Source organism: Centroberyx affinis, unplaced genomic scaffold (genome assembly GCF_046629955.1).
Source record: "Centroberyx affinis isolate AG114_WGS23_722 - 3 ecotype Tasmania unplaced genomic scaffold, CSIRO-AGI_Caff_v1 ptg000905l_1, whole genome shotgun sequence".
In the NCBI taxonomy this organism is placed as follows: Eukaryota; Metazoa; Chordata; class Actinopteri; order Beryciformes; family Berycidae; genus Centroberyx; species Centroberyx affinis.
This window is the reverse complement of record NW_027279489.1, coordinates 33,698-58,191: the sequence shown is the minus strand read 5'-3', so window position 1 is coordinate 58,191 and position 24,494 is coordinate 33,698. Positions and strand designations below refer to the sequence as shown.

General features: G+C 40.7%; 1 protein-coding gene across 2 annotated transcripts; it reads left to right on the top strand.

Moving 5' to 3' along the window:
• The first annotated feature begins 3,255 nt into the window (after positions 1 to 3,255).
• Positions 3,256 to 23,329, top strand: fam83c (family with sequence similarity 83 member C). Of its 2 annotated transcripts, XM_071521642.1 has the most exons (6): positions 3,256 to 4,508; positions 8,592 to 8,759; positions 12,078 to 12,202; positions 19,386 to 19,616; positions 21,125 to 21,258; positions 21,313 to 23,329. In XM_071521642.1, exons 1-6 carry the CDS (start codon positions 3,999 to 4,001, stop codon positions 21,939 to 21,941), a joined length of 1,797 nt encoding a protein of 598 aa, XP_071377743.1. In that variant the 5' UTR covers positions 3,256 to 3,998; the 3' UTR covers positions 21,942 to 23,329. The 2 variants fall into 2 exon arrangements, with proteins under 2 accessions (XP_071377743.1, XP_071377742.1); XM_071521641.1 differs by having other exon boundaries at positions 21,125 to 23,329.
• Positions 23,330 to 24,494: the final 1,165 nt, after the last annotated feature.

The following is a 24,494-nucleotide window of genomic DNA, read 5'->3' as shown; positions in this document are numbered from 1 at the left end:
AAACGTTTGATATCTTCGGAGAGGCATTCTGGTGCCTCAGTGGGGAAAGGTGGAGCTGTATGTCTTCATAATGTTGTGGGTTAAAGTCCGGCTGATGATCTTCGCTGCATGCCATCCCTCCCTTCTGTCTTTCCTGTCCCTCTTCAGTGTGTACAGTATTGTCTTGTAAAGCACACTGGGGAATTAATCTGTAGAAAGGAACCAGGATGTCTAACAAATACGTAGGAAGCAAACGAGGAAGTAGTAAAAACAACAAACAAAAGCAGACAAATTATTTTTTCTACCGTACTTGTTACATCTCAGCCAGCTTAGTTCACCAGGCTTTATCTCTCAAAGAGACTGGGTGTGAATGATGTAAAATTGTAAAATAATAGAGAAATGTCGCACAAAGCAATGATTAATGGACAGCTGAGTTTGTCAGGACACTCCTGTGTTGGGAAACTTGTAAGTTAATTAATATTTTATATAGAAACATACGGGGGTATTCTTCTTCTGAAATGCAATGGTCATCAAATTCCAGATCCAGATTTGAAGATGTCTTTATATAGAGGGCAGAGACAGGCTTTGAAAAATTGGTGTTTTTAATTTCGGTTTCCCTCTAAATGAAGGTATAGTATATAAGAATCTGGATTTCTTAGAAGGCCAATTTCCCCATATTTTTACCTCAGAAAATAATGCGTTCTGGGAACACATGGACCAATTTAAAGGACAGTTCCAGCATGATTTGAGTTTTTGCTCTTGTTTTTCTTTTGTTTTTTTTGTTTTTTTACCTTTTCCATCCCTACAATGTTCATTTTGACAGTTTGTACATACATGCATGACTAAAGTTTGAACCGGTTTTTCATTGGCATTTCAGCAGAATAGGTTTGTCAGTAAATACGGCCAGCGTCAGTGTCACTGAAACGTCAGAGCAGCCGGATACGTCAGTCACTAGTGAATGGTTCGAGGAAACCCCCCCCCCACACACACACACACACACACACACACACATGCACATACACAACAAGGAGGCTCTCAGACTCTCAGGCTCAATAATGGAGTGGTAACAAGCACTCAGTCTGAATATCAGGCTAGGAATATCAAGTTATATAAAGGACATTTTGACCCGCTTTATGCATTCTAGGGTTAAGTGTGACGAGTCCTTTTGCTGTTATCGAGCAACAAAAGGACTAGAGGCAGTAATCTCCTTTGTCGCCTTACAATTACTTGATCCCCAGTTGGCAGATGGAGACGTGTGTGTGTGTGTTTGTGTGTGTGTGAGAGAGAGACAGAACCATGTGGTGAGTGGGGGAGGAACCAGATTCAAACCCCCATGTGTCGGACAACATCCGCCCTGCTGAAGTGCCTTTGGGCAAATCCCTACCAGCTCTTTATCATTATTTTTCATTATTAATATTATTTACTCCACTTCTTTATCATTATTGTGTGACATCACAGAGTGGGGTGGGAGTGGTGTGTGTAGCTTTTAGGTGAATTGGGGTTGTAGCCTACATGTAACACGCTACCATGGAGAGAGAGAGAGTCGATCTCGGGAGACGACAGGGAGGCTTCTCCATTTCACACATCATGTGAGCAGAGAGAGAGAGAGGAGAGAGAGAGAGGAGAGAGAGAGAGCGACAGACAGAGAGAGAGAGAGAGAGAGAGAGAGAGAGAGAGAGAACCTTAATATTTCCATATGAGAGTGTTTCCCAATGAGATTAAATCAAGGGTTTTCTGAGTCCTAACAGGTAAAGAAAAGATGAAAGGTATTTAGTAAAGAGAGCAATACAATTGATATTGCTGCAAATATTTGTGTCTTGGCTAACAAAGATCAATACTGACCAGTCATACAGAATACAGCTGAAAAATCATTTTGTGAGATGTTGTTTTATTGTTTTCATCTGCGATTATTGTGATTCATTTTATTCTGTTGAAGCATATCTATAAATATCGCATGCATGTATAAATTTGCTTTTGCTTGTGCCAATTTTATATTTATTGTAATTAATATCTATGATGGCTATTTTGAGTGTTACTATTTGTGAACACAATTTTCTATAAAAAAAAACATTCTGAAAACGAGTGCAGGCAGGGAAGGTTATTTGTACTTATTTGACTCTGGCCATCTTTCTTTCCACATAGCAGAGAGACAGAAAGAGAGAGGATATTTTGTTTGTGTGTGAGAGAGAGAGATATAGAGCTGAGTCAAAGCAGACAGAGGCAGACAGAATATGACCAGAAGTGAGACGATTCAGCCTTCAAAATAAAAGCATAAAATTTCTCACTTGCAAAAAACTGTTCACAGACCAACAAAAATCAGAATCAGGGTGAAACTACAAAATGAATACAATGAATAATAAAACAATTAGATTTTCTTATGGTGCATGGTATGTCCTGGTGAAAGAGAACCTGGGTAAATGTACTTGACTAAATCGTCTATTAAGTTTTTTCAATTCACCAAACCCAAAGGTATGGCAAAGTACCTGCATCTAATATCATTTGCCATCAAACCTTCTATCAAATACATTTTCTATTTTCTCAACATGATAAATTATTAGTCGTAGGTCAGGAAACTGCCTTCTCCTGGGTACTGAATGCTCCCCGGATGTGATTTCTCTGTCAGATATGACTTTTGCAACTTCTGACGATCTTTGCTCGGAATTATAATGAAGAAAACTACAGTTTGTACTCATTTAAGCTAAAATATGGCAAGTACCATCCACTAAAGTTCAGTAAACCCTAAGCTGAGGCAAAGTTCCTGCATCTGATGTCATTTGCCACCCAAACTTTGAAACCTGCTTATATCGACTAAATTTCTGGGGACCAAGCGGAGCAATAAGTGATGACTAACAAGATATTATTGCTTGGTTAATGTATTCTATTCTATTCTATTCTATGTGATAAATTATTAGACAAAGAGGGATCATCGGTCCTGAATGCTCCCCTGATGCTTTATTTTGTCACATATGGCTTCCAAATAAGTTTCTATTACAACGATAAAAACTATGAGATGAATTTTGGACGCACTTAGGTCTAAGATATGGCAAATGCATAATGTAGTATAATAGCCAACTGATGCACATGGGTTTTATTGTGAAATTTCTAACCAGAAGTAGCCTACTTTTATTTTTAATTCTGACCGGTTTGACAATGGTGTGAGAAAGAGGAGGACAAGGAGGAGGAGGAGGAGGAGAAAGAGGAAGAGGAGGAGGAGGAGCTAGTACACGTTGGAGACCAGGACAGGACAGGTAGCAACAGGTGAGCAGAAACACACAGAGAGAGAGAGAGGGAGACACGAGAGACGGGGAGAGAGAGAGAAAGAGAGAGAGAGCAACTGTGCCGAAAGGCCCCCGGGAATACAGATCCTGTCTGACACGACAGGGAATTAGAGAAGCGAGGACCATTTCAGTTTTCACCGTGTCGGAGGGGAAACTACTCTTTATTCTCCTGCTTATTGGATTATTGCGCGCTTGTAACCCTGGCGGGGAAAAAAACAGTCATATTCCTATAATAGGGACTTTATAGATTGTCTGTGAGGCTCAATGGTGAGTTAACTGTGACCTTATTGTGCTTAATTTATTTAATCTCTTATATTAACACTAGGATATTCCTTTAATATCTACATAGGGACGTATAGCCTACTGTGTGTGTGGTAGTGAGTTTAGTGACCGTATGGTATATTTTTGATCTCCTATAGTATCACTAGCCTATAATATGCCTATTGGCCTCGCATTCTATTCCTATAGGGACTTGCAGTGTTTGTGTTCCTACTCAATGGTGAGTTCATAGAAACCTTATCGCGCTTAATGGTAATTTTCTTTCATCTCCCATTTTATAATGTCCCTGCAACATCCCTGTAGTTTCTTATAGTTTTGCTGTGATAGCCTATTTCTATAGTGTCCTCCCAAAACTTTTAATAGGATTACTAGGCTATAGTTCTTTTTTCGTAAGACCAGGAGAGAGACTTGTATTGGGGACTTGAGCCACTATAAAATCCTTGTGCTGACGACAAAAGCACCATGATCAGCTCGGAGGGCCTGCGGCCGGCCACCAACGGCAGGAAGCCGCTGGGCAAGCTCGCCTCCCGGCTGGAGGAGGTGAAGAACCCGTGGCGGCAGGTCTCCACGCTGGAGCTGAGCCACAACGAGGCGGCCCGGCTGGCGACGGACGCGCTGCTGGAGCAGGGAGAGAAGGAGTACCGCAGGGTGCTGACCGAGGAGAGGGAGCTCAACTTCCTCTCCCCGCTGGAGATCCGCTACATCACCCAGCATGTGGCCAAGACCTGCGAGGAGAGCAACGGCGGGCCCAACGGCAACGACCGGGACATCGGGGACGGAGACGCCGTGTCGGAGCTCACCTCCGGGACTTACTTCCCCATGATGTCCGACGAGGAGCCGCCTATGCTGGAGCTCGGCTGGCCGGACTCCCCGGCGAGATACGGACCGTCGGAGACGCAGATCTACTTCCAGAGGGACAAGTCCCACAACGTCAAAGACCTCATCAGGTCCCTGATAAACAAAGCCAAAAAGGTAAGGTGGCACAGTTGTTCCCAAAGTGGGGTCCCGGGCCCTGCAGGGGGGTCCCCCAGGAAAATGAGAAGTAGGCTAGGCTAGATAGATTTCAATGTCATTTCGTTGAGCTGCCTTTATCTGATGTTCTCAAAAGCAGTAGCACTACTTAGGCGTGTGTATAAAGCATGGAAAGAAGAAATAATTTGTTTTGTTCACAAAAGATGGCAAAGTAAAGCGAAATGTGTGAAAATGAGAGAAACAGGAGCTCCAATAAATAACCTGTAGACTATATAGCCTATTGTTAATTTTCCGTTTGATCGTTCATCATAGGCAATATGATTAATACTGTCTTATAGCCTAAGTTCATATGAACATGGCACATAGCCTAAATAAGCCCTAATCAATCGATCACTGATAGGAGAGTGAGGGTGTTAAGCTGACTGTTGTGATCAGAGGCATCACAGTTATCTCCCCACCTAAAGTAGAAACTAGTTGTCCAATTCGGTACAAAATGATATAACAACAAAGATCTTCTCACATGGAGGGGTCTCAGACAGGCTCTGGTCCCTGGCTCCCAAAGGTGGGTCCAGGGACCTCCAGGAGTCCTGAGACGGTTCCAGGGGGTCCCTCAGCAAAATGAGGCATAGTTTAATTTCACTGTGATATCACTCACTAGAGGTCAGCACAGTTAGGGAATACATAAGGGTGGCTGTTTTATCAGGTTTCACTCACCTACTGTTTCCTCCACACCTACAGTATAGATAGTTATGTAATTATGTATGAAGGCATATCTAAGTGTCCATGGGAGGAAATCTCATCAATTGTCAGTTTGTGGTCTAATGTGCATCTATGAGGAGATTCCTTAACATTAAACTATGGCAAAGCTGTAGCCTACTATATTAGGCTACTCCTGAAAAAAACCAAAAACCTCTTCTTAACCCAAATTCAACTAGCTAAAATAGCCTTTCCAGTGCTGTTTACCAGTACAATGAGAATATTGGATGAGGATAAGGAGAACAAAATATCAGCAGCCTAAAACAAACAAAAAAGATAATGTCATGATGGTGTAGCTGTCAACAGAGGTGCTCTCTGCAAATCATTAGGCCTTCCAGTGTGTGTGTCAGTGTGTGTGCATATGTGTATGTGTGTCAACTGTCAATTGGGTGTTTTTGTGTGTTTTTTCCTTCCCACCTGAGCGCATTAATTTCTCCCTCAAGTGGTTTTTCCGCTTCATTTGCTTACAAACAAATGCAGCAGCAGCAGCAGCAGGCGTCCTCCTGCCTGCTGTCATGTTTGATCAGCTCTTATCTCTCTGAGACTCTGCAGGCAGACAGACCGGTCCGCCAGTCGTTTAGTAACTGACCTCAGTTCACGGAAAGTTTTGAGGCTTTAAAGTACGATAGCCAGGTTTATATGGCAGGTATGACTGCAACCAGTGGTGGAAAGTAACTTAAGTACATTTACTCGAATACTGTACTTAAGAACAATTTTGAGGTACTTGTACTTTACTTGAGTATTACCATTTTATGCTACTTTATATTTCTACTCCACTACATTTCAGAGGGAAATATTGTACTTTTTACTCCACTACCTTTATTTGATAACTTAAGTTACTAGTTACTTTGCAGATTCAGATTATTAATACAAAATATAATCAACTAATAAATTGTGATGTATTATTATAGATTACTGTAAGATACCCAGCAGTATATAAAGTAGTGGAAATCAGCCCCACCTTTTCCAGCTGCAACATTAAAGTGATGCTTATACATTAATGCATCAATAATTATAATTCAATAATATAATATATACTGTATTATTCTGAAATGGGCCATTCTGCATAATGAGTACTTTTACTTTTGTTGCTTTAAGTACATTTTGATGCTAATACTTTTGTACTTTTACTTAAGTAACATTTTGAATGCAGGACTTTTACTTGTAACAGAGTATTTTTTTACTGTGGTATTTCTACTTTTACTTAAGTAAAAGATCTGAGTACTTCTTCCACCACTGACAACTTTATGGCAGTGCTGTACGCTGTAAAAACTCGCAGTTCAACTCATCTTTTTAATCATTAACTCATTGTAAACAGATGTGTTTATCCATTTCAGCTTACAAGTGCTCGTTATCAGCGCCATAACTTCCACTCATGAGTTCATGACTTGTGACTTCAAATTATGAGTTGAATATGAGCATTCAGTAAACCGATCATATAACAATTTAATATGAAACATTGTCAGTTTATTAGCAGACTCCCCGGCACGCTTTGTGTTCGAGTTAACTTTCCCTCTTCTTGTTTCTTTCTTCTTGCAGTAAAGTGAAAGGATAGAGACTTAGTTATGTACTGTATGCATGTTAGGTGAATCTATTTCTGATAAAAAATGAAAATAATGATGACATGATGCGCCCAATATGCTTCAAAATTTAGAAATACTGTAAGGTGGACCAGCCATCCCTAGAGTCAGCTGCTTACCTCTCAGCATTCAGTATCATTATTTTTTGACACATGAACAGCTGACAGTAAAAACCTCCTTACTGAAGAACAGCTGACACTGGAACGCAGCTCATCAATTAGTAAATTCAGCTGATAAACACTCGTCAACATAACTGGACATTTGCTGATTGAACTTTGTGCATTTTGTGACAATGCTTTCAACCCTTTTGAGTGTGTGTGTGTGTGTGTGTCTATGTGCTGATGCAGCATACATTCTTGTGTGTTTATGAATGTGACATAACATATACAGTACCATTTGGTATATAGGTATACCATTTTCTCCAAAGATGCTCACACCACCATGCTGTATGTGAAGAGTTTATTTTTAAAATGAGATCTCCACCATTTGAATAAAACTGACAAACACACAAAATGTTTGCTGGCATGAAAGTAAAGAACATTACAGGTTAGTATCAAACATAAGAGATATTGTAAGTCCTTCGCTTACAAACCAGTTACATTTTTGGAGCTAGAGTCATCTTGTGCTTTTGAAATATTGACTCATAAATTCCAGGTAGCACAAGTTTTACAAAGTGGGCATGAAGCATTTTGGTATCTACTCTTTCATCCCAACAGCCATCAGTATTTTAAACAAACAATGAAACACAGTCATCATTTGCACATTGACACATGCACTTTTACTCACTTTTACCTCCAATCTGATGTGTGTTTTTAACCCATATGTCTGTTTATTTGTTTTTACGCGGTATGTCTTTTTTTCCTTCCTCTTTTATGAGCCACGTCAAAGACAATTTTCTGTCATGCTCTGTGATAGACAATGAAGTTTCTGAATCTGAATCTGAAACCCTTTCTTTATTATTTTAGCATGGGTGGCTAAGAAATTACCTTTTTTTAGAGGGTGCTTTTTGCCCCCTTGGTGTCATGTTTTGGGGCATAGATAGATAGATAGATAGATAGATAGATAGATAGATAGATAGATAGATAGATAGATAGATAGAAAACTGTATTGATCCCAGAAGGGAAATTGAGTCGTCACAGCAGCCAAGACACACAGATGACAAAATACATTAAAACACAACAGATAAAGGCATTTTGGTCCTTTTGGGGGCAATTTTATGGAACTATGAAATAATGCATTTGCACTGCATATTGGCAAATAAACACTCAATTTGTACCACAAAGATCTGTTTTATCTGAATTTAAATCATAATATACCATCATGTAAATGGAGTAACAACCAGAGACATGTTCTACTGCCTCAGGCTGCAGTGCTCGGTTTTTTACTGATCAAAAAGCGCTTCATGTTTCTCACTCATACACTCATAACGCTCTGTAAAGAGTCATCATCAGCTCCCACAGATCAACTAGGGGACAGTAGTTGCATTCACACGTGAATACATGACAATGCAATGAAAAAACAGGGTGAAAATGGGAACAGGGTGAAATGGAAAAAAGGGCAGTCCAATATATTAGGGGCATTTTTTACCCCTTCATAATTGTACCAAGCATTGTATGAATTTTAAGATTCTCACTGTCCCTTGTGGCCCCAGTGGGAATGAAACCCCCACACTCACATAGGACCACACTCATGAAATCCTCATGAAGTCCTGCATGCTCACGTCTCTCTGTCCTCCTCCCCGCTCCAGGTGATAGCGCTGGTGATGGACGTGTTCACAGACGTGGACCTGCTGTGTGATCTGATGGAGGCGTCCAACAAGCGCAGAGTCCCCGTCTACATCCTGCTGGACGAGAAGCACCTCAGCTACTTCGCCGACATGTGCGCCGCACTCGACATCCAGAGCTCACACCTCAGTGTAAGCAGAGGGCAGATTAGGCTTTCGGTTATACAAACATGTCTGCTCTGGAGGTAGAAATCATCTCATTGGTTGAGTTAAACCTCAGTGGGCGGAGCCAAAGAACCACAGTTTTTCTGACTAACGTTAGGCTGAAGCCCAGTGAAAAAAGACAAGAGATAAGAGAGGAGGAAGCTAATATGAAACCTAGCACTCTGCTACTAACTGAAAAAATGCAGTTCAACCTCATTCTAAGTTAATTAGGTTAGCTAGTTAGCCTAGCTGACCTTGAAAGTCCAAATTAAGATAAGATGCACTTTATTGATCCCCTATAGGGGAAATTCGGAAAAAAAATTTGCCATACTAGCCTATAGATATCTGGGTAAGCTAGTTAGCTAGCTGCTGACCTTCAACATCATGAATGCCATGAATGAATGAAAAAAACAGAAGTCATTGCCCTTTATGTTTGTATTTATATTTTGACCAGAATTCCTTCTTTGCTCTTCACGTTTAGCAGTTAGCTAACCTGAACTCTGGAAAACTCTCTCTTTGTCTCTGCCCACTGAGGTTTAACTCAACCAGTGTGTGTGTGTGTGTGTTTGCGTGTGTATGTGTTTGTGTGTGTGTGCGGGGGGGGGGTTTGCTATCTCAGTGACATATGCTCAACTTCCAGAACTCACACCAGAGTGTAAGAGAGAAGGAATGGAGGGTTTAGCCTGTAGGGATTTTAGGAGTGTGTTGGTTTATGTGTATGAGTTTCTGTAGCTTTGGAGGTTATGTGTGTGTGTGTGTGTATGTGTGTGTGTGTGTGTGTGTGTGTGTGTGTGTGTGTGTGTGCGTGCTGGAGGAGAGGACCTTATCTACTTCACTCTCCTGATATGGAGAGTTAGCTGGTGTCTTGGTGTCTTTATATAGGTGTGTGTGTGTGTGTGTGCGTGTGTGTGTTTGTGTGTGCTGGAGGAGAGGACGTGTCTTGGTGTCTTTGTATGGGCGTGTGTGTGTGTGTGTGTGTGGGATTGTGGGTAGAATGCAGGATATAGGGTGTGAGATTGTTGAAAGCGTGGGTACATAGCAGTTGAGTGTATGTGTGAAAGTGTATGTGTGAGTGAGTGAGTATGTGTGTGTGTGTGTGTATGTGAGAGACAGACAGTGTTTGTGTCTGTGTGTGCAAGCACAGGCTGGTCACGAAATGGCGAGATATTGGACGGGCATGACAGGCTGTAAATAAAATGATGGAAGAAAGAAGGGAGGGATGGAAAGAAGGAGGGACAGATGTTGACAGATTATGTAATGTTTCCTGAAAAAAATGATTATGTCTTTGAATCAACACAGTCTCACAAAAATGATGGACATGAATTATGTGAACATCACCTTTCTCCGCCATGAAAGGATTATGTGACAACAGCACAAATTAGACACAACATTTCCTTTTTTTTCCAGTAAGTTCTGGCAAGTAAAACAACTTAGGTTCAGGTTAGGGTTAGGTTAAGGCTACTAAATATTATGCTTAAGGTTTGGCAATTAAAACATAAAACAACTCGGTTAGGGTTAGGGAAAAGTTTTGGTCATGGTTAAAGGAATAGTTCACCCAAAAATGAAAATTCTGTCATCATCTACTCACCCTCACGCCAAATGAAACACAGGTGACATTTGTAAGTCCATATAACACACAGGGAGGTTTCCAGCACAACTTGGTAGCAGCCTTCTCCAAAACAACTGAAGTCAATGGGGACCTGTTCTTTAGAGTTCCAAAACAAAAACAGCCAAACAATCACACTGTGAATAGAAAGACCTATACACCATTATTTGTTGCAAATCAATCAGCTATAGTTAAGATTTGCACTAAATGATGGTGTAAATATACTGTAGGTCTTTTTAGAACTCTGGAGAACTGGTCCCCACTGACTTCAGTTGTTTTGGAGAAGGCTGCTATGGAGTTGTGCTGCAGCCTCCCTGTGTGTTATATGGACAAACTTCACCTGTGTTTCAACTGGCATGAGGGGGAGGAGATGATGACAGGATTTTCATTTTTGGGTGAACTAAGAAAAACCTTCGATGAAAATGAAAACTTCACTCACAGTAGAAAACACAGTAGAAATCAGGGGTTGAAGGTAAAAATGTCTTACTTTCCACTGCACTATTTCAATGTCAAACTGTCCTCCCTGTTTCTAGTCGTGTCTCCTCCACATAATCCTTGACATCGTGCTTATTTAAAACAATTTTGTGAGACCAGGCTGCTTTGAACACGTATTTGCCTGTGTTTTCTATGCATTGCTAGCGTTATAGCATTATAGCCAGACTCTCGTATAAAACAGTGGATAAAGTTGCTTTAATGTAGGCGGCAACTGTTCTGATGGAGTGATCCAATTTTGCATCAAGCAGTCATGTTTGTTGACCTCGCTCGCCTGTGCCATGTCAGTCCCCCCTGATGAGTGGAACAGCACCTGCCTCTCTTGCATTCAAGTGGCTCACCATCCGATTAGCCGGAAAAACTCGAAAAGCTTTGAGCAGAATATGACGGATGAGGGAAAGTGATAAACCAAATCCCTCACTGCCAGACCTCGCTGTGAAGGAGCTGGGTGGCTCTTTGTGTCACACATGGCTTGACAAATTAAATCCACACCAATATTCTTCACCGTGTTTTTTATATCGTCTGCTCAGTCTGTTAGTGTTTCTCTTCTCTTTCTATGTTTTATCATTTGTAGCCTATAGCCTATGTACAAACAAATGAACTGCAAATGCTTGGTAGTTTAAGAAGTCATTTTATTAGCCAAGTAAGTATCAACACATACAGGGAATTGAACTTGCCGGGTGGCTTCTACAGGCCACATTAAATATTAAGCAACACAAAATTATTACTGTTAAGAATTAAAGTAGAAATGTAGGGAATAGGTCTCTTTTGGGGGTAGTATGCAAACAAAGTAGTATAGAAGTAGTATAGAAAAAGTACATAAAAAAAAAAAAAAAAAAGAAGAAATAGAAAAAATAGTTTTATTCATTGATGGTTTTCTAGTTGATGCTGTTTTGTTGATGTTGATGTGTTTGTTACTGCTGCTGTTGATGGTGTTGTGGTGGTGAGGCTGTTGATGGTGCAGATGATGCAATATTGTTTTTGGTGCTCCTTGTTCAGTGTTGTGTGTGTATGAGTGTGTATGAGTGTGTGTGTGGTGTGTCTGTCAGCGTAAGTATCAGAATTAGGCTGCAAAATATCTAAAAGTGTATTTTCCATCTTCCTCATACTTTCTACTTCTGCTGTGTGTACACATATGTGTGTGTGTCTAACTGTGGTGTGTGTGTGTGTGTGTGTGTGTGTGTGTGTGTGTGTGTGTCTCTATGCAGAACATGCGTATCCGCAGTGTGTGTGGGGACACATACTGCACCAAGAGCGGCAAGAAGTTCACTGGTCAGGTCCAGGAGAAGTTTATGATCATCGACTGTGAAGAGGTCATAGCCGGGTCATACAGGTGAGGAAGCAACACACACACACACACACACACACACACACACTAACAATCATGCACACACATTCTCACTCTCTTCTTCTCTGTCTTTCGCTCATTGCTGCCGTTTGTCTTTCACTCATTCATTAATTGAAATGGATTTTAAAGGAAAAGCCAACCTAAAAACTTGCACACTTTGTTGTTTGGTGGTGCACTTTTGTTATTCCTGAGGATAACTGACTAAACACAGACAATGTGATGTCACGTCGAGATAAGTCCAGTGCAGCTACAATGGAGTTTGATAGCAGACAACAGCAACGGGTTGTTTTTTCATTTAGTAGCAGGTTGTTGAAAGTCATTTGGGAAAACTTAAGAAATCTCTAACTGGAGTAGAAGCAGACGAGGCAGGTCGAGGGAAATTTGGTCCACCAAAAAAAAAGTAAATTACAACACTTCATCACAAAATAACTCCTGGAACACGGTGAACATCACAGATTGCTGATATCTAACAGTTTAGGAGGATTTTCTCCGTAAAACAAAGGAGAGAGAGAAAGAGAGAGAATAGTAGGACTGTAACAGTGATGGAGACTAGGTAGAGGAAGGAGAAGCTACAGAAACACACACACACAGACACACACACACACACACACTACAGTCAATACAACATCAAATATGTCAAACATAACAAGCTTAGGTGTCTAATAACAAAAGGGTCAGTGAACTCATGTCATTTAACAGCTTGACATTTAGTTTGCATGCTTCCTTCCTGATAAGCAGGACTAACATGTCACACAGTGGATAAGGAAGAAGCCATGGCACCAGCTAAGCCTTGGCGCCATAATAAGTTTGCAAATTTCCCTGTACAATGCTCGGTACAATGCTTGTCTTGTGCAGCTGGCTGACTGCGCTGCTGTTAGCTAGGAGCTGTTGGGGTTATTGAAGAGAATACCTGAGCAAAACCTGTAATTACAGCGGCACGCTCAATAAGTGGACAAGTGCAAAAGCATGCTTAGTGAACGCAATAATGAAACAAAAAAAGGAAGGACGTCAGCAATGTGATTTTTTTTATTTCAGGATTTTAGTGTTTTTTTGTGTGCGTGCGACTCCCATTCAGTTTCAGTAGCGATTTCTTATGTTCCTGCTTTTCTTGCCGCGTTATTTGCTGCTTGTCTGTGTTGTTCAAGTTTGTTTTTCTTGCCACATCGCCAGGCAGCTGGAATTTGATTTCAGCACAGATGAAGAGGAAAAAAAAAACACTTTGACATTTACAGCACATAACAAACTATAGAGCAACAGTGAACTGAATATAAACACAATGGACTGACAACTCAAGGTGCAACAGTGCCAAACACCAGTGGTGGAAACAGTACTAACAGGACTGGTGTAAAAATCTTAAGTTAAAAGTAGCTCATTTAAAATGTCCTCAGAGTAAAAGTTACTGAGTTCCTTTTTTAGAAAAGAGAACGTTGTTAGCTGTGATCTTTTCCAAGTGATTCTAAAAGGAGAGAGGACAGATTTTTTTAATTGAAAAATGTTGAAATTACAAAATTAAGTGCACAAACAAAGTAAAGCCAGATGACTCTTCTCTGCTGACTGACTGTTCACTGCAAATGGCTCCACAATTTGTCAGATTACATCGGTCCAGTTTCTGATGCCTATGGAGAGCCACAAAATCTGAACTCTGTACTGGATGTGATTTAAAATGTAGCTAAGTACAATAGTGTAATCAGTTACTTCCACCTTTGCCAAACACATACACTTTATTAGAAATTCACATTGACAGGCCAAGGGGCCTAACTTTAGGAAAGCATGAGGGAGGGGAGTCCAGCTTTGAGGAAGATATCCTGATCATACTTATTTCATGATCATATTTTCACTATTTAGCCACCAGTCTTATTGAGAGCAAATCACAATAAGTCCAGCAATAATTATACGCTTAAATTCCTACATCACTAACATTACAAGCAGCCAGTAGTAAGGAGTGCAAGGGTCAAAGTAACACCACCTGACATTTTGCAGATGTAACAAATATTTCTGTTTATATATCTTTCCACAATGATCATCTATAGAAAAGGCAGAAAACAGATTTTTTGGGGACTCTGACAGTAAGAATCCTGACTGAAAGAATAAGGCTTGCAGTGACATTCAGTTCCCCTTCTCTCTCTCTGCATGTTTTGTTCATGGGAGGCTCCTTGTAGGTCTGGAAAACTATGGAAAATGAATGTGGTGATTCCCAGAAAAGTCTTGAAAAGTTTTGGGATTAGATAAAAAAAAAAGTCTGTAAAAGTACTGGAAGGAAACGTTGCATCCTGATACCGCTTTCATTGTAACAGGATACGTACATCTTGTACTACACGTACATACAAATACCGTACTATATTGTAAAGATCTGGGTAAAGTGTGAAATTTGAAATAGAAAATTTATGGCAACTATTCCTGTCTCTGTTGTTAGCTCAACTTCAGCTTCACACTTAGCTTCGACTCTTCCTCCCTCCATTTTGTGTCGCTGTGTTTGCCTTTCATTCCCACAGGGAGAAGTGTGTGTGCATGCATGTGTGTGATTGTGGGTAATATGCATGTGTGTGTGTGTGTGTGCGCTAGTGTGCACGTGTACGCTGTTTATGTGCATGTATGCATGTGTGCCAGTGTGCATGTATGTGTGTGTGTGTGTGTGTGTGCGTGTGTGTGTGCAAGTGGAATAGTTAATAGTGCAACTGCTAGACAAATAGTGTTGTGGAGCTCTAGGGATTTTAACAGCTTAGTGTCACAGAAAGGGAGAGAGAGAGAGAGAGAGAGAGAGAGAGAGAGAGAGGGGGGGGGGGAGATGTACAGAAAGAGAGGATGGCTGTGAGGGAAAAGAAGAGAGGAGGTAGGAAAGCAGAAAAACAGAGTGAGATGAAAACAGGGATAAAAAGGGGGAAAGGAAAGGAGGGAAAGTGGGAAACAGAGAGAGAGAGAGAGAGAGAGAGTTAGAGATAATAATGACGGTATCTTCAGCCTAGTTCTTTATGACATGGTTATACACGTGCCTTGGGTTAGCAAAACCTTAAGCCATTCTCAATTAAAGGAGAATCTAGCTTTTTGAGCTTTAGAAAAGCACCACATGAATCCCATTTACTATTTGACAGTTTACGGCCGGTGTGTCCTGTAACCTTCTGCATGCTGGAGACACACTCAGCCCATCCAGATGCTTGCTGGGTACGTCTAACTGGCCCAGCAAGCACGTCAACCCAAACAAACACAACATTTTCACAATATGCTATTATCACATGATAAAGAACCATATCAAAACAGCTTTGGAAACTTTGTCTTGGATTGATATCAGAAAGATATTTAGGTTCTGATTTCACTAAACGATGCGGGCAGCAGCTACGGACGACTGCGGACGTCGTGTCAACTTTCATTTTCATTTCTCTCTTTACGCCTGATGGCCTTAAAAAGTTAAATGCACATTATTTTGACAGTGGAGACAGATATATCTAAAAGTTGACGTCGCTAACATCATGAAAGTCTAGTAAACATACGAAATCGATGTTTAGAAACTCTATGGTTCACAACTGAATATGTGGATTGAATGGGATTCTGCGACTGTAGCCTATTGTTGCTCCTGTGTAGAGCTTGGTCCTGCCTCTTCATGTGTATCTATGCTGTAGAGCTGAACATTAATCAGAAAAACTTTGCTTTATGGCACTTACTTTCGTTGTTCTCTCCTGACTAGAACCTTGCTTGTGTTGTACTAAAATCTCATGTGTACGTCGCTTTGGATAAACGCATCTGCCAAATGGGAAATTGTAAAAAAATTGAAATTGCAATATGATCTTCTGCAATTTCCAAGTCGCAGAGCCTGCAATTAATTGCTTAAGAGAGAGAGGAGTGTCCAAACTGGATTTCTGAACAAGGTGTTTTAGAGCTGCAGCTAATCTCTGGTCCATGGATCAAAACCTTTCATCAGACTCAAACTCAGTGAATCCTGCACACTGACATCTATTACTATTATACTATCTACACATGATTTTAACAAAATCACTTTTCTTAAAACAATTTTCAAGAAGAACTTGTGATGATATGAATACAATTAGATTTGTTGTCAATATCTTTCAGCCCTACTATGCTGTGTGTGTTACTGTATAGCAATTCATCCTCTTATTGTCAGTGACTTTTCACTGTATATCCCAAATATGAGCTTGTCAAGAACCGAGATAAGAAGTGGTTGATCTTTCTAACTGACACTCACATATCATGTTTCCAGTGCCGTGAAGTTGAAAATATGAGGTTTTTCCAGGACATCAGTGACATGTCAGCGTTCTGTGACTGTGGAGGGGGGGGGGGCGTGGTTTCAGTGTGGCGTGTTTCTACAAATTGCCTTCAAGCTAATTGGTGACTTCTTACTGAACAAGTGACTTTGTATCAAAAGTAATGATGATTGATGACAGTCCAGATGTTTTCGGCGCAGCTTTGATCCGCGATGCGAGGGCTTCACTTCACTTCACTTCATTCCTTTTCCTCTTTACCTTATCGCTCGGAAGCATCTGAAACGTGTCAGTGTTTTCTATTCGTGGATTATGCACGGCGGTATCGGTGTGTGGCAACTGACTGGGTTGGGACAGGTATGCAGGTTGAGCTGGCAGGCGTCGAACCATGCGAGCTGTGGAATGCATGGGCGAGGTTCCTGTCGCACTGCCAGGCCGCTCCGTCGAGCCAAATGTTGCTGCAGCTGTCTTATCACCGCGGCTCTAACTCCCTTGTATGTTTTCGTGAAAAAAACTCCTTGTAGAGCTAAAATGGAAACCCCCCCAAAAATGTGATATACTAGGTTTACACACTGATAACAGGGAAGCGCCTGTTCCCTTAAATTTGAAATCCGTGCTTAATCCGTGCTTAGCTTATCTGAAAATATTACTTTTTTATCTCTGTGTTGCTGTTTGATAGATCTGTTATCTTTTATCTGGAAATCCAATTAAATTAAATACCTGAATTATTTATAGAGATAATAAATCAGAGAGATAGTGGGCTTGCTCATTAAATAGATATAGGCCTAGACATTGCAGCTGAGAAAATAGAAGATATAAAATAGAGTAACACAAGCTGATAGGTGATATATAAGATGTTTAAGATGTACCTTTTTCAAAAAACTGTGTTATGATTGTTACTGACTCGACTCAGATTAACTTTAACCCTGTTGCTCTTTTTGCACAATCCATAAATGTCTTCCATTATCAAAATAAGTAGCAGTTACATCTCAAATTCAAGGTCCTGCACCGGATATTGGCTATTACTCCAAATCTTCCGCCCACTTTATCATCAGTCTGCTCAGCTTATCTTTCAGCAAACAGGCTTGGCCTCCTATAGAAAAGGTGACCCACTTACATAACAGTGCTGGTCTGGCTCAGTGTTATATGACTTCAGCGGTAAAGTGAAGGTCTGACTGTCAACCTTATTGCACGCCTTTAAATTATTACCTTGCCTTGTAACAACACTCAGACCAACTTCATGATTTATGGTTTATGTAATCAAGGTGTGCTCCGATGGATCTTTCTTTAGCAGTGAGGAAGGTTGTCCTACAGGTTTCTCAAAATGGTTTTAAAAAAATTGCCTGATTGTCTGTGGTATGTTCCCTGTTGAGATTGTCAAAGCCCCCATAGTATTCTGTTTTCGGGATTTTGTTTTCAAATAAACGATGGCTGAGGATAAGAATAATATTCTTTGTGATGTTTTGCAAATAAATGTAGTTTCCATGAACAACTCAATTTGCAAACTGCAGCTCCTTTTATTCAAATGAGGTAAACCTGCTCAGTGGATGCTTTCCAGTTCAAATGCTGCAAACAAACTGGCCTGATTGAATGGATTGAGTAACTCTTCAGTGAGGGAGCCAATCACGACCAGGTCCAGCTGTGATGCGTTGGCTGGAGTTAGCCTGAAACTGCCTGGAAAAAAGGATGGATTTTTTGACAGTGCAATAACTTTACATTAAACCACTCAAACAAAATTTTAATAAGGTCTTTATTCATCATCTTTGATTATAAATGTATAGAGGAAAATTTGAATTCTTATAATACGGCCACATTAAAAGCTATTTATTTGTGATTCAAATCAGTCTCTCTATGTGGAACCGATTTTCAAGGAGTCGTCATGCAGCAAAGTAACTCTCTCTGACACCTTGTACGCTTAAATATTTGTCTAATTATGAGATGTTTGGTTCATTCCATGGGTGACTCCATTTTCGACTCACGTGTCCAAGGCCTGCTGGGTAATATGTTGCATTCAATGCAACTCAGAACTTTTCAGTCTCCCTCCTCCAAGCCCAGTTCCGCTGCTCGGCCTGATATCTAAAGTGTCCCCAGCTGTCATGACTGCACCTTTCGTCTCCTGGCAGACAAGCTGATGAGTCAGCGGATGAGTCAGCTCAGTGACTGTGTTTAACCAGGAAGTTGTTAACACTAAATCCAGGATGATTTGCAATTTGATCACCTTATCATATTTACACAACGGCAGCTAATAGGGATCAAGTCACGTTTTGTGTGTTTCCGTCTCCTTTGTTTATTTGCATTCACATGACGGCACAGTGTGGAAATTTGATGATCATAAATATGTGACACACATTATTTCTATATGTGTATTTGCACACTTCAGCATTGTTCCAGGACGACCACCTTCCCCAGTATTACTGATGGCATTTCCTGTCATTTCCAGTTTCCTATTTATTTGTACCTAATTAACGAATTTGAATGCTCAAGATGGGTATCGTGGGAATTTTAAGAACATAACTAGAACATTAGCCTTTATTTTTATATATTTTCTAAGCATTTCTCTCACAGAAATGTGGGCGGAACATTATGGCTCTGACCCTTGAACTCCTTATTTGTTGCTTGTAAAGATGGTAACTTTAATGAATGAATTTAAGCGTTTTCCGTTGTTGCGCTCAGTGTAAGTCGCTCTGGAGTATGAATGTCAGCTAAATGCATAAAATGTATGTTGCACACTTGAATATTATTAGAATTAATGAAGTAGGACAGCTGAAATATTTCACCTGGCAAAGAAACAAAGCAAATAAATATCCCCAGGAGCATCAACATGAACCTCACTGTATTAAACCTGTGTTTTCACCTTGGCTCACCACTGAATGCACTAACATGTGTATTACTCACCAGCTTAACACTTAAATATGTCTTTTCCTTGCTTTCCCCCCCATCTCCCGCCTCTCCTGTAGTTTCACCTGGCTGTCGGCTCAGGTGCACAGCAACATGGTGATGCATTTCTCGGGCCGCATCACCGACAGCTTCGACCGGGAGTTCCGCTGTCTGTACGCCGACTCCCAGATCATCGACTGCTTCTACAACCCGGAGGAGGAGGGGCTGCCCTACTACCCGTCGTACCCGCCCATGATGGCACCCGGCATGGGCATGGGGTTCAGCCCGGGCCTCGATTTACTCTCTGACAAGTAAGGAACTGGAATCAGATACTGAGATTTTTATTTTTTTTTCACTACTTCAAGGTTCACCACATTTCCTAGTATGACGGCTCAGCAGCACCAGGCGCGTTTCGACATAGTGGTCTGTTGTGTATTTGAGACGTATACTAAATGTGTATAAATGGCAAGATTTTGCTTATTATAGTCTTTTATCACCATGTCAGTAGGGTTAGGGTTAAGAAAATACCAGTTGTTAAGTGATTTTACCTTGTTTCCAGGCTTATCAAGCTTATTTCATGATGTTTTTAGTCAAATTATCTCACTGCACTGGCAGATAATCTTGCTGGTTTCAATACATTTCACTTGATGCATGACAATATCAAGAAATCATCAGAAAACAACTAGAAGAAAATCTTGAAACAAGAAAGATTCTCCAAGATAATGTCACTTTAACCAAGTAAATGTCCTGAAACAAGTTACATTATCTTTTATCCATTATCCTACATTATCCCAATAATCAGCCAGTGCAGTAAGATGATTTCAAAGTTTGTCAGTTTTTGCAATGTACTTAAAATAAATAAATGTTGGAGATGAGTTTACCTATGGATAGCTGCTGCAGCACCTTCTATTTGGCTACAGTACTGGTGCAGCAGCTTAAAATGCCTCAAGTGCAGATACACAAATATTACACATGCTGTGTAGTTCAGGCATAACACAGGTGGAGAAGTCTGTTTCAATCACTCCTCTGGTAGAATTACTTCCCTTTGTTAATATCAAGAGCATGCTTTTGATTTGGCTCCATCAGTAAATAGCTCGGCCCTCTGTCACAGGATTCACTCCAACAGGTAACTATGCTTTTCACTAGCATGGACGACACCTGAAGCTTTCGGTCGTGACATGTCTTTGTGAAATAGGTCCAGAGATGGCATAGCGGTTAAGACCCCACATGCACTCCTACCAGTCTGTCCTATCAGAAATCATTTGCAACAAAAGGCATTAGCATCCACACTCGCAGCAGCATGTCAGCATTTGAAGACTGTTATGGTTTTCCATCCACATTCTTGCATCTACATTAATTTCTCAGTGACTGGACTTGAATAATCAGCTTTTAATATTTTTGTATCGGCTATAGTGTTTTTATGTATTCACTTTGCACTTTATAGAAACACTTATCCCGTTCTATTTCCCTTCCTATTTATATGCTTTGTATTCTGTGTAAATGTATGTATGTGTTGTCTTTTTGGGTGACTCTGTTTATGCCTGATTGCACAGTTTTTGACATAACAAAGATTCAAGAACCAAAGAAAGGGAAATCTGCACTCGCAAAAAGACATCTTAATAATAAAAAATATGCCAAGCTGCATATTTTTTATTTGAATTTTTGTAAAATAAATCAATGAATGATGAATTTATGTCCATTTTCGTACCCAGCATGTGGTCTTTCTTAGTCAGATAACAAAGATTACCTTGACCTTTATTTAAAAAAAAAATTAAAAAAATTGTATGCTAATTCACTATTTCTCTCTCTTCTCCTGCAGGAGGGTGTGTTCAGAGAACTCCAGCAGCCAATCAAGCAGCAGCATGTCCAGCGTGAAGGCCGCACCTGGGATGACCTCTAACACAGTCTACAAGGTCACCCAAAGCCACGACAAGAAGGAGCCAAACAACAACAGTCACCTCAGCCCCGAGAGGAGAGGGGGAGGCGGAGAGAGAGAGAGAGGAGGAGGACAAACCCCCACTCATCAGAATCACACCTCACCGGGAACCCGCGTCATCCCTAACGGAGCGACCAATCACAGCCCGGTTCAGACGTTTGGCCAATCGATAGGCATCGAGTGGAGCAAGTCGAACCCGGCGGACTTCCTGCGGCCGAATCTGGGCGGCACCACCTCAAAGTTCCAAGCGCTGGGGTTGTACGACCACAAACCGAACATGTTCCACAGCTCCGGGCTCGTCCCCGGCGCGCCCAACACAAACCTAAACCCCAAGACCCAGTCCCCCTCACCCGCCCCCGACAACAAACTCACCCCCAAGCAGAGGACTCCCTCCACCCCGTTCCTCAACAAGCTCACGGACTTCTTCCTGCCCCCCTCCAGCAAAGAGAAAGACTCCTACGCCTTCAGAAACTCGCCCTCTCCCCACGGCACCTCGCCCTGGGGCGGGCCGGACCTCTCTCAGACAGAGCCGGAGAGCCAGCAGAGCCCGCCGCCGCCCCCCTCTACGGGCCTGTTGATAAACCGGCAGGACCAGAAGCGAATGACGCTGGGCCACAGCAAGCTGGACCTGGTCAACCAATACAACAAGATGAAATCCAAGCAGGTGTACAGCCGCTTTGAGCTCAAGAACACTAATTAAACCGAGGAAGCGAGCGAGTTGGGTCCGCTTGCACCTGCTGTGGAGTAAATATACGCAAACTCGCTCATCCAAACTCAAGAACAGCATCTGAGGAGCAGGTGACTCAGCATTCCTATTGTTTCTTTTATTACATTATTGATACATATTGATATACCAACGAACCACCACTGGAAAGTCTTTAAGGACTATGGTTGGATTTCCTAAAACCAAATCTAGAGTATATATCTGCTTTCTCAGCTGACATCATCCACGGCTAGCATCCCCCCATCAACCCTGAGTTGACCTTATTAACATGCGGCCATTTTGAACTTACTCAACGCTCAAGATTATAAATATAAAACTACCATTACTTCTACTCACTTACATTAAGTGAGGACTTTAGCTAGATCTAACGGTTACAAAATTAGCTAACAATCTCAGGAACAACAACCACAACGACTGCCTGAATTTACTATGGAAGTTAGCTATCTTACTAGCTAGTTAGCTCCTAGGCTACATCTCAGTAGCTAGCTATAGTGAGCCAAACTACTCCAATGGATTTTTAAGATCCATTGGTTTCTCATATATTTTTCAGTGGGGAATCTGTGAAATGATAAATGTCTGATTCCTGACATTTGTAAGATGCGTCTTGGTGCACAACAGTAGGAAAGAGCTGGGCTACTTGCTCTTCCAGATAGAGTTTGATTTTTGAGTATGATTCAAGTACAAAAATGGCTGTTCAAAATGGCCGCTGTGGGAATAAGGTCCATTGCTGCACTGTTGACACCCAGGGTTCTTCACTTTCTTCACCTCTGGAATAAAAAGAGAAATTGTGATCTGTCTTATTTTAAGATGACTCTGGAATATACGTTCAACTGAAGTGAAAATACATCACTGTGGGTAGATTTTTTTTTACTTGTTTAAAGAACATTTGAATTTGAAGACTCAATACAAGATTAAATTACTTGTTAAATTTAGATTTTTTGCAGTGCAGCCTTCCACTGCCGTTACACTCCACTCCACGGTCTTCACTAATAGATTTTTATACACACATTGTATTTGTGGAAACAAGTCCAAGCCAAAGCTGTAATTTATTTAAAAAATAATCTTGATGTCACAATCAGCAATTAACATTGATTTTCTCCAATCATTTGAGATATATCAAAAGCTAAAATTGATTTTTATCATTACCCAAGGTATGAATGATAGATGTAATTTTAATTGTTTTATTTTTTCACATTATTTGAAATGATCGTACATTGTGATCTAGAATAAAGTCAAAGAACTTTTTTTCCCCCATAAATGAGACCCCAGTACACTGCATAGTCAATGTGCAGCCTGTTCAGAATAATAAAACAACATAGAGCATTAGGAGTATATTGATGTGCAATACATCCTTCTTTCTTTCTTTCTTTCTTTCTTTCTTTCTTTCTTTCTTTCTTTCTTTCTTTCTTTCTTTCTCTGTTGCTTTTACCCCCTACTTACCTGCTTTTATTTATTAGTATAAAACAGCATGTGCCTTGATCGCATTTTAGTCCGTAAACAAACTCCCTTATCCACAGTGACTTAAAATAAGTGTTTGTTAAGATGTGAATTCATGTTATAAACCACTGTCACTACAGTGAGCAAACCTTGTAGTAAGTAGTGACAGTACAGTAGCAGAACCAGTGCTACCATTTTCCTGCTGCTGCGGCTTATTAACATTTTCATGAATTAACTGTAACTGTAGAAACTGAAGGGCTTCGTAAGGCCAAGCTGCACAGGCAGCGTTTTCTAGGCAACGGGCAATGGGCAATGTTGCCCTCAGCAGAAATGATGATTGCAGATGAGATAAATCAATGTGGACAATCACTGTGATCGTGGCAGTGAGTTTTGAAAATGTACTGTTGGTTGAATTGTGCATTTACATTCTGCATTGCCTCAAAATGTTGCCCAAGTTGCCTAAGTTCATGGCCTTTAAATTAATTTCTGGAAGATTGTTTCTTCATACTGTACCAGATTTTACAATAAACAGTTTGAAACAGCTGTACAGATTTGTATATAGACCAAACTGACTTCCAGTACTGAATAAAGCAAAATAGATATACTAAACCAAAATTATATTATTTACATTATATTATTTTCTTTTGCATAATCTTTGGTATTACATTCTTGCTGTAGGCCAACAGTGGCAACCGCTGTAGTTCCCACTGCCCTGCCATCTGCATTAGTGCTACTGTCCAAACAGTTCCTCCTCAGGATGGAGCAGCAGTGCAGCAAGCATGTAAAATGTTGGATTTGCATAATGTCTGACTCGGCTAGAAAACATATTCACCCCCTTGACATTTTCAAATAGAGCGCTGTGCAAAGAGCTCGGACCAAAAAAATCCCAAATCAAGAAAAAAGCAGAAGAAGGAAAATGTGAAATAAGTCAAGGGGGTGAATTCTTCTCTATCCACTGTACATAGTTAACTCTAAATAATTCTAGTCCTCCAGTACAATCTTTATCTTCATGTACAGAACAGATGTTTACTGTTGATGCAATAATGGTTGAAAATGACCAACTATTTGAATATGTGTTTTTTTGAGTGTTTT